Below are 12,577 nucleotides of genomic sequence, written 5' to 3'. Positions count from 1 at the left end.
ATGGGTGTGAAGGCAAAGGGCCACACCACCCCTGGGCTCACCCTGGGGGCTGAAGTTTGCTCTCCCACCAAACATGCCTGTTTAGGAGAGGTACCTGCAGCCAGGAGAGCCAGGACTGGTTCCCACATGGGCACAACCATGGACGGCATCGCTGCCAGCAGCGGCCTCTGCGCTCTCCCCGAATCCTCCCCCTCCTCATTTATCGTAGCAATCCAGGCTACGAAACGGCAGCGACTGAGCCACAGATTTTCTCACCAGGGCCAGCAAAGCCATCGCGGGGTTCAGGAGAGAGCCCCAGCAGCACAAAGCACCCCAGCAACGGGGTTGGGGTAAAGCATCGTGAGACCCAACCCATCACCCTGCTCTCCATCAGCCACCTCCAGACCTGAGGCGGGTGACGTCTGTCTGTCCGTCTGTTCCCAGCAGCTGTGGCTGAACAAGAGACACAAGAACCAGGGGGCCCTGGTGTCAGCACCCCCTTGGACACGGTCCCACAGGAGCAGGTCTCAGGCCACCCGTTCGGCTGAGGCTCACAAGAGCCACCAGCCAGCGGGGGCTGCCAGGAGCTATATATATCTTGCCTGGATTTGAACTGCCCACGAACCTCCACCGCAAATATTTGGAGGAAGGGGAAATGAAAACACTAAAAAAATTGTCCCAGCAGTGAGAAAAACTGTCAAGCAACCAACGGCAATTGAAAAATTAGGTACTTCGAAAGCTTGGTATCCTTGTAAGTGACGTGGCATCTCCAGAGCGAGCTGCTCCGGCGCTGCTTGTGCCAACCTCCTTCCCCTGCCCACCTGCACTACAGACAAAGGCCAGAGGAAAGCCACGAGCCCTCCTGCTGACCTATCCTCACCTGCTAGTTGCAGCTCAGGCCCCCCCAAATGCTGACAGTGAGAAAACCCACCGGCCTGGACCTGATTCTTCCTCTCCCCCACTAACCTCCATCTCTGAACATCCCCTGCATACGGGTACATCGTGCTTAATACATGTTTACATTCACGCTGAGGGTAAGGAGATGGTTTTTCTTCTCAGACACGTGGATGTAAAGCCAGAGAAGCTCTGCAGGGGGGTTACAGGAGACTTATGGGTACCACACTTGCTCCCTTGAGTTGCCACCAGCCGCAGCCTGAGGATGCAGAGCAGACCTCAGCGGGGCGAGGATGGAGAGAGGCTGGGGGGCTTCAGCCCAGTGGATATATCACCCTTATCGGTGTGCACAGTTTACTCCCTGCCGATGTACTATTTTCTTGGAGGGAAAGGAGGCTGTTGGACCCTCACCGAGGCTTTCCTGACCTTTAAAATCATTCGGATGTGGCAGAGCTCTTTGAGGTGCCCCCCTCTCTGCCCTGGCTCGGCTCAGCCCTCCCTAGCAGAACACCCCTGCCATGGAGGATGACTGGCTTTACATAGGAAAAAAAACACGTTTTCCAGCAGGAATTTATCATCTCCCCCAAAAGCAAACTACCGTTGCTAATGAGCACTGATGTTTACATGCCAACACCTTCACCACTAGTAAAAAATAAATCATCAAAAGCAAAATCTGTGCACACACATCCCTGGTTGAAGCCAACCCAGCCACGAAGCCGAAGTTTGGTACCAAATACCACCGAGGTGCAGCAGAGATGCTTCCCAGTGTCCAAGACTCGCCTTGGCGTGGATGCAAGGCTTCTCTGATTTGAAGGCATAATTTATACTCAGCTCCTGAGTTACTAAGGTCCTGTAGCCCTTTCAGCACGGGCCAAAGCACCCTGGTGTACGTAGCAGTCTCCGAGGGTGGTGTTCGGCCCTTTGCGTGGGAAATGTCCGTGCCCGGCAGATCCAGGCTCCCTTAATGGGGCAGGAAGAGGCAGGCGCTCCAGGGAGAGATGGAGCTCACCGGGAAACCGATGCCAAAGGAAGGTAGGGTGGAGCTTAGTGCTTTTATAGAGATTATTTGGAAAAAAAGAACAACCCGAGTGAAATGGCTCTTCCCTGGGGAACTGGGGACCTTTGCTTCTCTCCAGACACGCTGAGGACGGCTGTGCGACTCATGGGCCCGATGCCGGGTGCCCGGTGAGCCTTGGAAATGGGGTTTTGTGTGGGAAAGGGAGGGGACTCACTGGCTGGTACCTCCTGCAGGACATCAGCAACAGGGCCAGCACTTTGGACCACGCAGAGCCACGGCATCGCCAGCTAACACCTTCCAGGGCCGTTCCCATTGCTGCTGGGAGCACGAGCTCTGCTTCAGACCTGACTCTTGCTTTAGCCGCCGGTAACAGGGACCATCTTTCCTGTCCCCACCAGCAGACTCACAAATTTCTCTGCACTGCAAACAGGCCCGGACCAAATGATTTCAACCCCCTGTGCCCACAGGTTCTCCCACTGCGTCCCCCTGGGGATCTCTCGTTTTTCCCCCAGCAAACCCAGGGCAGCGATTTGAAGGCAGCCAGAAAAACTCCTTTAACTCCAAGAAAAGAGTGTTCCCACCTCCCCTCTGCCCCACCGCCGCAGCCGGAAGGGGGATGCTGGCCCGACCCCTCTGCCGCAGCCACCGCTCCATCCCCCCCAGGTCACCCCCACCACCGAGACAATTTTGGACAGACATTTTCCAAAACCTTTGGGCAAGAAGGTGTCAGCTCAGCTTGGGCAAACCAAGCGGGTCAGGCAGAGCTGGGAGGCTGAGCAGGCATCTCCGGGGGGCTCTGCCAGGCTGGGTACCCCCCCATCCCCAGGGGGGAGCAGGCAAGGCATGGAGATGGGGGCAGCTCCAAGCAGGGAGCCCCCCCTTCCCACTGCAGCACATCACCCCCGGCTGAGTCCTGGGAAACGCGGCGTGGGTGGTGAGGGTCGCTCTTTCTTTGAGAGGGCCTGGGAGGGCCAATCCACAGCCTCGCTGCTTGGGGCGGGGCATCCCCCATCCCTCCCGGGCTCATGGCCAGGATGGCCCTGGGAAGGGAGGGGATACCTGCTCTGAACTTGGCTTTTGGAAAGGCACACACCAAATGTGTATGTGTGTGTATATATATATATTTTATATATATATATTTATATTTATATATATAAAATGGGGCAGGGCTGCTGGGTGGGGCAGGGCGGGGCGAGGGGGATAGAGCTGCAGAAATTGCTACCTGCAGCCGCACGTCTCCACGACCATGTCCTCGTACTGTTTGTAAACCACATTGTTCCCAGAGTCTATGTAGAGGATGCTGATGGGGCTGAGCTTGGAGGGCACGCAGCAGCTGGGGGGGGTGGACTCCGGATCCATGGAGTTCATCAGGGTCTGGATGATGGCGTGGTTGGTGGGCTCCAGGTGGGAGCGCAGGGGGAAGTCGCAGACCCCCTCGCAGTGATACGCCTCGTAATCCAGGGGAGCGATTATCCAGTCGTCCCAGCCCAGCTCCTTGAAGTTCACGTGCAAGGGCTTCCTGCTGCAGCGGGTCTTCGCCTTCTTCCCATGGCCTCTGCCCCCAGACCGGGCAGCGATGGTGGTCCGCCTCTTCCTCCGCTTGGGGTGCGCCTCCTGGCCGGGATCGGGGGGCTCCAGGAAGGGAGGGCTGCCCAGGGCCTTGATCTTATCCCGGATCTCCTTGAAGAGGTTCTCCTTCCTCTGGGTGCGGGAGAAGGCCACGAGCAGGGCTCGCTCGTGGGGCTGCGGCCGGGGCTTGCTGAACCCCAGCTGCCGGGGGGGCAGGAGCCGCCCCGACTGATCCGAGACGATCCTCAGGAGGAAGCACAGCAGCTTGCCTGAGAGAGATCTCTCCCTCTGATCTCGTAGGGCTTCCCAGACATCAAACACCTCCCATCTGGAGGAGCCTGTGTCCAAAATGTCTGCAGCCCTGGAGTCCAGCAGCCGGGGCTCCTCGCCGTCCCGGCTTGGGCAGGTGGAGAGGAGGAGGTGGTGGAAGGTGCCTTCGGGGGACCGGGCCAAGCTCCGGTTTTCAGGGAGGGCGCGCAGGACCCGCAGCTCCGCGCCTGTCACCTCCTCCGCCTCGGGTAGGCTGGAGATGTCAAAGAGGTATCGCTGCTCGCGGGCAGACAGGGAGGCATCTGGAAGAGATAAAACAAAAAAATAAAAAAAAAAAGGAAAAAATATAAAAACCCAGCAAGCTGAAGCCAAGCTCTCGTTACGGAGGCGCAAGGGACACAGAGCTAGTGGTGGAGATGATCGCCTTGCAGCAAGGCTCGCTGAGCATCCCAGCAGGGACACAGCCTGCGCCGTCACCCTGGCAGGAGGCACCGAAAAAAAAGGGGGAGGAGAAGAGAGGGAGGGAGGAATCAACTCAAACAAGTGGCTTCTCATCAGCGCTCTTCCCTGCGTCCTGAGGTGGCTTCTCTGCCTCCTCCCGGAGGTTTCAGTGTCCCCAGCTGCATCACCATCCTGCATCGCTGTTTTGGCATGGAGAGCCCCATCTGAACCTGCGCGGCACAGTCCCATTCCCAGTCAGCAGGTTGTCACCGATTTCTCCTGTCCTGAGTGTCGTCCCCCCCACCTCAGCCCCGGCCATGCCAAGTAAAATGCTGTGACAAATCTCCTTTCCCCTGGCAGGCAGGCACAGGCACACGCATCGGGGATGCAGATGCCGTGCCTCGGGGTGTCTGATAGAAGCACTCCGAGAAGCTGAAAGTGAGCCCAGCTTGAGTTTGTCACTATTTTTGGCGGATCCAAAGCCCAGACACAGACTTGCGCCATTTCTGGCACGGATTAAATATACTTGATGTGAATTAAAAAAAAAAAAGAAAAAAAAATAAAAAAGAGGTGGAGTTGGGGAGAAGAGATGAATGAGTTCTGGGAGGGTTGTTTTTTTATTTTCCCATTCTCTAACAAGAAACCTGAGCTGGGCATGCGGCAAACATTGCTGCTGTGCCCGAGCCCCCGGACCTGCTGCCGGCAGAGCCCTGCCCGACCCCCCCACACACCGCGACCCCCTCCCGCGGGCAGGGCCGCCGGGCTGCAGCCTGCGCTGCCCTCCGCGTGGGAAAGAGTTGTCTCCCCGTCATTTACTGCATTATTATTATTATTACTACTACTACTATTATTATTATAATCATCATCATTATCGTTATCATTATTTTTATTTCTTTTACTATTATTATTATTATTTTTAAAGCAGATCTAAAATGCCCGTGAGGAGCAGATAAGGAGATCCCTTTGAAAGTTTCATCTGGTTTCATTTTGCGTTGAAACTTCCCAGGACCTGGGCGCAGTTTTCCCCCCGCTCTCCCAAGCCGGGCACTGCCCACCCTCCCATCGGAGCATCCTCCCCCTGTCCCACCTCGCTCCCCCGCCGTTTCCCCCACCAGCTTTCAGCAAAAATCTCCCTGCAAAGGCTACCGGCAGGATACGGCCCCTGCTGGGTTTGGGGATGGGGTTTGGGGGGGGCTGCGGGGGGCTCCGCACCACCAGCCGCCGCTCTCCCGCCCCGGGGCGGCCGGCGACAGGCACGGGGCTGCTTCTCAGTTTGATTTTTCATTTTATTCGATGAGGATTTTATTATTTTTTTTCCCCAGCCCAGCGAACTTCGCCGGCAGGGCGCAATGTATATATATACATATATAAAAAAAATATATCGTTAAGTACGTATATGTGTTTATTTGATTATTATCATTAGATCCGCGGGTAGGACGCGGGGCAAAAGAGGGAGAAAGGGACCGCGATGCCGAGCTCAGCCGGCTCCGGAGCTCCGCGGCAGCCGGGGCTGAGCCGCCCCCCACGCGGTCGCGCTCCCTCCCCGTCCCGGCCCGTCGCGGTGCCCCACGGAGTGCACCGCACGCCCCGACCCCGCTGCCGGGGGGTGTTGGGGAGGGGGGGGGGGGGGGGCCCCAGAGCTGCCCCTACGCGCCCTGTCCCGGCTGGGCTGCACCTCGCAGCCCGTCCCCAAGCGCATCCCCAGCCCCGAGAGCCATCCTTGACCCCGACTGCATGTGCAACCCCATCGCCATCGCGACCCTATGCTCACGCACAGCCCCATACTTATCTCCATCGGTAACGCTTTTCCCCAGCTCCAGGCACAACCCCTTTGCTGTCCCCATCGCGACCCCAACCCCATACCCACTTACAGCCCCATTCCCACCCCTGTCCTCACCCCCATTCCCGTGCTCAAACTCCTGCACAGCTCCGCTCCCAACGAACAACTGATGCGCAGCCCCTACCCCGTTAAGCGCCGTCTCCATCCCCACGCGCTACCCCATCCCGTGCAACCACCCCGTGCCCAAGCCGATGCACAAACCCAGTTCTCCAACCACGCACAACCCCATCCCAGGCACAACCCCATGCTCAGACCAACGTACAAACTCCCATCCCCGTGCGCAACCACCTCTCCAAACCCACGCTCAAAGTAATGCACAACCCCGTCTCCAAACCCACGCACAAGCCGCAGCTCTATCCCCAAACCCACGCACAACCGCGTCCCCATGCCCAAGCCCATGCACGAGCCCCATCCTCATCCCCAAACCCCTTCCCAAGCCCCGTCCTCAAGCCCATCCCCGTCCCTCCCGCCCGACGGCGAGGCCCCGCCGGGGCAGCCCGTCCCGCCTGTCCTGCCCCACTGCGGGCGTTGCGCTGCGCGGCGCTGCTCTGCTCTGCGCTGCGCTGCGCGGAGGGATGCGCGTCTCGCACTCACCGCTGCGCGCCCGCTCCGCGAAGCCCGTCACCGTGTCGGCGCGGCGGCCGGGTGCGCGGCGGGCGGCCAGGCGCTGGTAAAGGGCCACCATGTAGTGGTGCGGCACCACGGTGCCGTTGCGGAGAGCCCCGTCCCTCCGCGGCGGGGAGGAGAAGGGGGAGGCGGCGGCGGAGGAGGAGGAGGAGGAGGCGGAGGAGGAGGAAGGCGCGGCTGCCGAGGGTCGCTGGGGAGCGGCCGCCGACGGGCCGCGCACGGCGGCGGCCTCCAGCCCGCGGCGGAGGCGGCAGGCGCCCAGCAGGCAGAGGCAGAGGGCGGCGGCGGCGGCGCGGAGGCGCATGGCGGCGGCCCGGTGCTCGGCGCTGTGCTGCTGCCGCCGCCGCTCCCCGCCCGCTTTTGAACATCGTCTTCGCCCGCCGCCGCCGCCGCCGTCGCTGCCGCCGCCGCCGCCCGCCGCCGCCGAAGCGCCCCCTGCCGGCCGCCCGCCCACCCCCGCCCAAGCGCCTCCCGCGCCCCCGCCCCGCCTCCGCCTGCAGGTGAGACACCCCCCGGACCCCCCCCGGACCCCCCCCGGCCCCGCCTGGCAGGGGGCACCTGCGGCCCGCGTGGGGGGGCACCCGCACCCCTAGTTTGGAGGGGAGCCCTCCGTCCCCGTGCTGCGGGGGTCACCGCTTTTGGAAAGCGGCCCTCGGTCCCGGGTTGGAGGGGGGACACCGCCACCTCTGTTTGCAAGGGGGGGCATATTTCGGAGAGGGGACCCGCACACACACACACTCTATTGAGGGGGGAACCTTTACCCTGTATTGGGGGGCCACCCGCCACCCCGCACTGGGGGGAGGGGGCCACCCGCCACCCCGCATTTGGACAGGGGGACCCCGGTCCCGTAACTGGAGACGGGACAGCCCCGGCCCTGTGTCGGACGGAGGAACCGCCACCCCACGAGAACCCCCGCCCCATACAGGAGGGGACACCCCACCGCCATCTGGGCGGGGGCAGGACCCCCGTCCCGGTGTTGGGTGGTACCGGGCGGCGGGGCCGGGAGCGGCCGGGGGAGCGCGGAGCGACCGGCGGCGGGGCGGCCCCGGGGTCGCGCTGCTCCGCGCTGCTCCGCGCCTCCACCAGCCCCGGTAATTCCGCCTCGGGAGACCGACGGCGGAGCAAAACAAAGCCCCGGCCGGGCTGCGGGCTAATGTTTTCCCTTGCACGGAGGGTTTCCTTGGTAAAATTCAGATGTTTCCTTGGGTCTCGATTAAAATAACAAAGTGGAGTATTTACTAGGATGTTATTTCAAGTCTCTTAAGTCCCTGGTTATGTCTGTTGCGATTTCTCCGCAAATACAAAAACAAGTGCTGCGATGATTTATTTGAAGGAATGTAGGTGTTTTGCCAAAACAAACACGGCTTTTTTTTTTTTCCTCTCCGCACCCCCCCCCCCCCCCCCCCCCCCCCCCGCAACAATCGCTTCTCACGAGCATTTGTCACTGCAGCCTCTCGGATTTCTTCCTGCTGTTAATTTTACAGGTGCTTTGCCACAATATCGCGAGCGGGTTTCTAATGCCAGCCAGCGGATTTGCTCCGTACACACACCAGCGCGAAGCAACTGAGGCACCTCCCGTGACAACGTCCCGAGAAATCCCCGTCCCACACGGTGCGGGATGGCCTGGCCCGAAGCCACTCGCACGCCCCGCACAGCACCTCGCACAGCGTTTGCACAGCGGTTGCACGGTGTTTGCAGGGTTCACACGGGGCTTGCACAGCCTTTACAGGGCATTTGCACGGCATTTGCACAGCCTTTACAGGGCATTTGCACGCCTTGCACGGCGTTTGCACGCTCTGTGCGGTTTGCATGGCGCCTTGCACGATGCCGTTGGCACCACTCGCCCAGCAGACAGGGGCCACCGGGAGCCCTCACTCGGCTGGGGCAGGAGGCAGAGGAAGGGCCAGCAGAGAGGAAGGCTTCAGTACCTGTTTTTCTTCTGTCAGCCCCTTATAAAATCCAGCCCGATGTTGTTCAGACACTAAAGGTCACTTTAAAAAAGCATCCGACAAGACCTTCCGCCCCCTGATGCCTCGCTCCCTGTCAGGGCAGGGTGCTGGGACCCCAGCTGGGTGCCCTCACAGCACCAGCGCCGGCAGCAGCAGGGCTGGGTGGTCAGAGCAGCCCTTCCCAAAGATGGGAAGGCTGAAAAAACCCTGTCCTGTCCTGCACCTCCCAGTCCCACCTCCACTAGCAGCCACAATCCCATGGGCTGTGCTCCTGATGCCCCCGCTGTGGGGTATGGCAGCGCTCCCTTCCCAACGCTGCCCAGGGAAGGGACCAAAAGGGTCAGCAGAAGGACAGAAGGATGATGTGACAGAAAGAACTGCTGGGCTTTAGAAAATGGGCAGACAAGTCCCTCCATAAACCTCTGGGCTTCTTGCAATGGTTTCTGGAGCCTCCTGCCTGGAATCCTTTCCTGCAGCCAGTTTCATGGGAAACAGTGAAAAGTACAAAAATGGTGAGTGGGGGTGGTGCCCTGGGCCACCGGGGTCTGTACATCCTCCTGCGTGTTGGGGTGTGTGTCGCTGCCACACGTGAGGAACCCTGGGCTTCGCCAAATTCCCAGGGACTGGAACTGTCACTGCATTTTTTCTGTATTTCTTTTAAAAATCAAAATTACATCGATGCAACAGCCAGCCAGGTTGTGCCCTCTGGTTTTTCTTTCCCCTCAACTTTCTCACCCCTAGCCCAGTCCTCTTCTCGGCCCCCAGTGCGGGCAGCAGGGCCAAATCCCCGCTTGGTGCAAGCTGGCAGAGCTGAGCAATAGCTTCCTTCATGGTGGTTCTCACCACACCATCCTCATCTCCACGGCGGAGCCGTGTGCTGCTGGGTGATGAGAGCCAGATCCCTGTCCTCACCGTCTGTATGGGGACCCAAACACAGGCAAGCACATACCCACACAACCCCGAGCGACACGTACACACATGTCTGCACGCACCAGGCACACATGCCCGCACCAGCTGACACACACACATGTATACAGATCCAAGAAGCAAATCCTGCCCGGCTGTGCTGGAATGGAGACATGAAATCCCTCAGCTCATCCTCTCAACCGCACAGTGTCTATCGAGGTGCACAAGCCCAGAGTTTCCCATCTGTTCTCCATTGCAGCTTCGGCTAAACTCTTTTGGGCTTTCTTGAATTTCCATCAGCCCAGCCCAGCCCAGCTGCAGGACCTTCCCAAGCCGTCCCAGCCCTGTGCAGCAGCGCGGCAGCTCCTGCCCCCAGCCCTTCCCTGCTCTGAGGTCGGGCTCCCTTCTCTCCCAGTGCAAACCTTTTGCACATAATTTCACGCTGGCAAAGAGCCACCTTCTACCAGCCCCCTTCCAAAACCAAATTAGCACGCTGCTGCAGCAGCAGAAATTGGAGAAGAAAGGCTGCAGTTTTATTTTACAACTCAATTAGCAAGTTTATACAGAAAAAACACACATATAACCAAGGGAGATTTTATGTCCGTTCGGCTTCACCAACAAATAGACTTGTTCCTCTTGAGGGCACTCCCCATTGCTGTGGGTACAGCGATGTGCTCCTGCCCATGGTGGCCCTCAACCAACGTGGTGACGCTGGCTCCGACCCTGCTCACTTGCTCCATCTCTCTTTGCTCTTACACTTACAAATCCTCTGAGTAACTCCAGCACCGACTGAAAAACACGGTTCTGAGACTGTCCCATCACCCTGTTCACCAAGTATTAAATGAACCAGAAGTATGCCAGAACTTAAGATGAAGAGAAAGGGCCGCATTTGCCTCTAATTTTTCCCTAAGAATCTGTCCCGAATAACATGAAGCCAGTGGTTGTATGCCAGGAGGGATCCTGACTCCGGTACCTTAACAGCTTGCACCGTGTTCCACCATGGTCTCTCCCTTCCTTTACCAATAGGCCCTTCTGGGCAGGTTTTTTGGAAAGGAGGGGGCAGTCTGCTCACTAAATTTGTTTTTTTTACTGAGAACACTTTTGGGACGATCATTCCTTCAGGGTCAGGAAGGCATCGTTTCTGCCTGGCTGACACTTGGCCTTGTCCCCTCCATTGTAGTCTTCCTCCCTCCACTCCCTCTCTTGGTCCCCAGCACTGCCTTCCTGCATTATCTATGGTGGTTTGGGACCTTGGCATGTGGAGCATTGATTCATTTCCATGTGTGGGGTTGAGTCCTGGGCAGGGTGGACTCTCCTACCATGGCTCCATCCTCTTTTGCAACTGTGGGCAAGGTCGCAGCCTGGGACTCTTGCCTGCCAGAGAGGGGCTGCCCTACAGATGCTCTTCAGCAAAGGAAAGAAGGGGGTATTTGATTTAACCAGAACTCCACCAGCTGTGGAAGACCACTTCTCAAAGGAGGAAACTGAGGTAGAAAGGAAATCCTCATGCAATAACCATGTACCTGGTGTCATAGCCACATTCCTACAGCCCTGTACCTCCACACACGCTCACCTTTCCTGTCATCAGCACTTTTTGATGGAATAAAACCAAACTGCAGTGACAAACTCCCTCCACACTTCAAAACTGGAGGTGTTTGTGGCTGTTTCCATTAGCTAAGCCAGTGGGGCTCAACCAAATTTGCAAGTCTTGAGCAAGTTCAGAGCATCATATTGATGCTAGTGGTTATTTAGAAGAATATGTTTTCATGTAGTGACCACACAAGAAATCTCTTGTGGCTTCACTTAACAAACGTCTTCTAGCGAGGTGGCTACAAGTGATGGCAAGGCCAGCTCAGCAAATAACCAAGCAACAGCATAATTTTCTTTCCAAATCTTCCAGCACCTCCTTCCAAAAATTACTTAAACTGAAGCCAAGCTGGATTCTTCCTGATTGTCTGCACGGGGATAGCCGGGGAAGATAAGACAAATCAAAGCACAAAGTCCATGCATGAAACATCAGATGGATTCAAAGACCCCGTAGGGCTGCTCTCCTTCAGGCCCAGAGACCTTACGTCACCACAAGCTGGATGTCTAAAGCTATGCTGTCTCACATCACTTTCTGTTTGAACACTACACTTTAGCTAGGGGACAGGAGACTTATGGAAACGCTTTACTGAGAGTTCAGTCCTTCTGGAAACATAAAAGTTTCTTGGATTAGACTTTCCATTCCCCTTGGGGAAAATTGCCCTGTTCAGCATCTGGCTGACAGGGTCTGTCATAAGCCACCTGAAGATAGCAAGTGAAAACACAGTTGAGCGCTCAGTCAAAAAAAAAAAATAATCCCATTTGCTTTTTGAAAAGTGCAAAGTCAGCAGGTAATTTGTCAATGCACCAAGCCACGGATGCCGAATCAGGGCAATGACTCACCCCAAGTGTCCTTATGGTGGTAGTCTGGTCTAGGGTCTGGTCAGAAGGGGTGGGATTCACCTTGCTTCATTTTGGCTTCTTTCTCAGTCTAGCTAATCACCTTCCTCCCATTACTAGTTACTGGAGGGAGAGCCGTACCTCCAGAAAGTGATTCCCACAGCATTAACCAAAGAGCACAGATGAGATAGTTGTTACAGACGTTTTGGTCTGTCCGTGCAGAAAGACCTCAGCTGCCTCCCCAGCCGTGGCTGTCCATGTGAGATGTCACCAGGTGCTCTCCTACAGCTGTCCTCAAGCTCTGCTTTGTGCTTCCTTATTTTTACATATTTCACCCTTTGACCGCCACCCAGTCCCTTTTTCTCTCATTGGTCTTCCAGATTACTGCATTTCTCCTCAACTTCTTGTCCTCCAGCTCCCAGCCCCTTTGCAAAGGCTCCTCAGACCTGGGGGTATCAGCCAGTCCCAAAGGGGAGACCTGGCTGGGAGAGTGTCTGCCAGCGGGCACCCAAGGGAGCGTAGGAAAGGGAACATTGCACACAGTATTTCACCTCCATCTTTCAACCTCGAATTCCCTCGAATTCCCAGCTATTCGCAGGAGACCCCTTCTCTGTCCTCTCCCCATCCCTCCCCAGCCAGTGCTGCTCATGGCTGTTGTGT

General features: G+C 57.6%; 1 protein-coding gene across 1 annotated transcript; it reads right to left on the bottom strand.

Annotated features, from left to right (window-relative positions):
• Positions 1–3,109: 3,109 nt before the first annotated feature.
• Positions 3,110–6,942, bottom strand: GDF7 (growth differentiation factor 7). The gene is made up of 2 exons (XM_068413294.1): positions 6,606–6,942; positions 3,110–4,032 (listed from the first exon to the last, which is right to left on the bottom strand). Exons 1-2 carry the CDS (start codon positions 6,940–6,942, stop codon positions 3,110–3,112), a joined length of 1,260 nt encoding a protein of 419 aa, XP_068269395.1.
• Between the last annotated feature and the right edge of the window lie 5,635 nt (positions 6,943–12,577).

This window comes from Nyctibius grandis, chromosome 1, assembly GCF_013368605.1.
Source record: "Nyctibius grandis isolate bNycGra1 chromosome 1, bNycGra1.pri, whole genome shotgun sequence".
Lineage (NCBI taxonomy): Eukaryota > Metazoa > Chordata > Aves > Nyctibiiformes > Nyctibiidae > Nyctibius > Nyctibius grandis.
The sequence above is the reverse complement of the archived record's forward strand: the minus strand, read 5'-3'. Positions and strand labels throughout refer to the sequence as shown.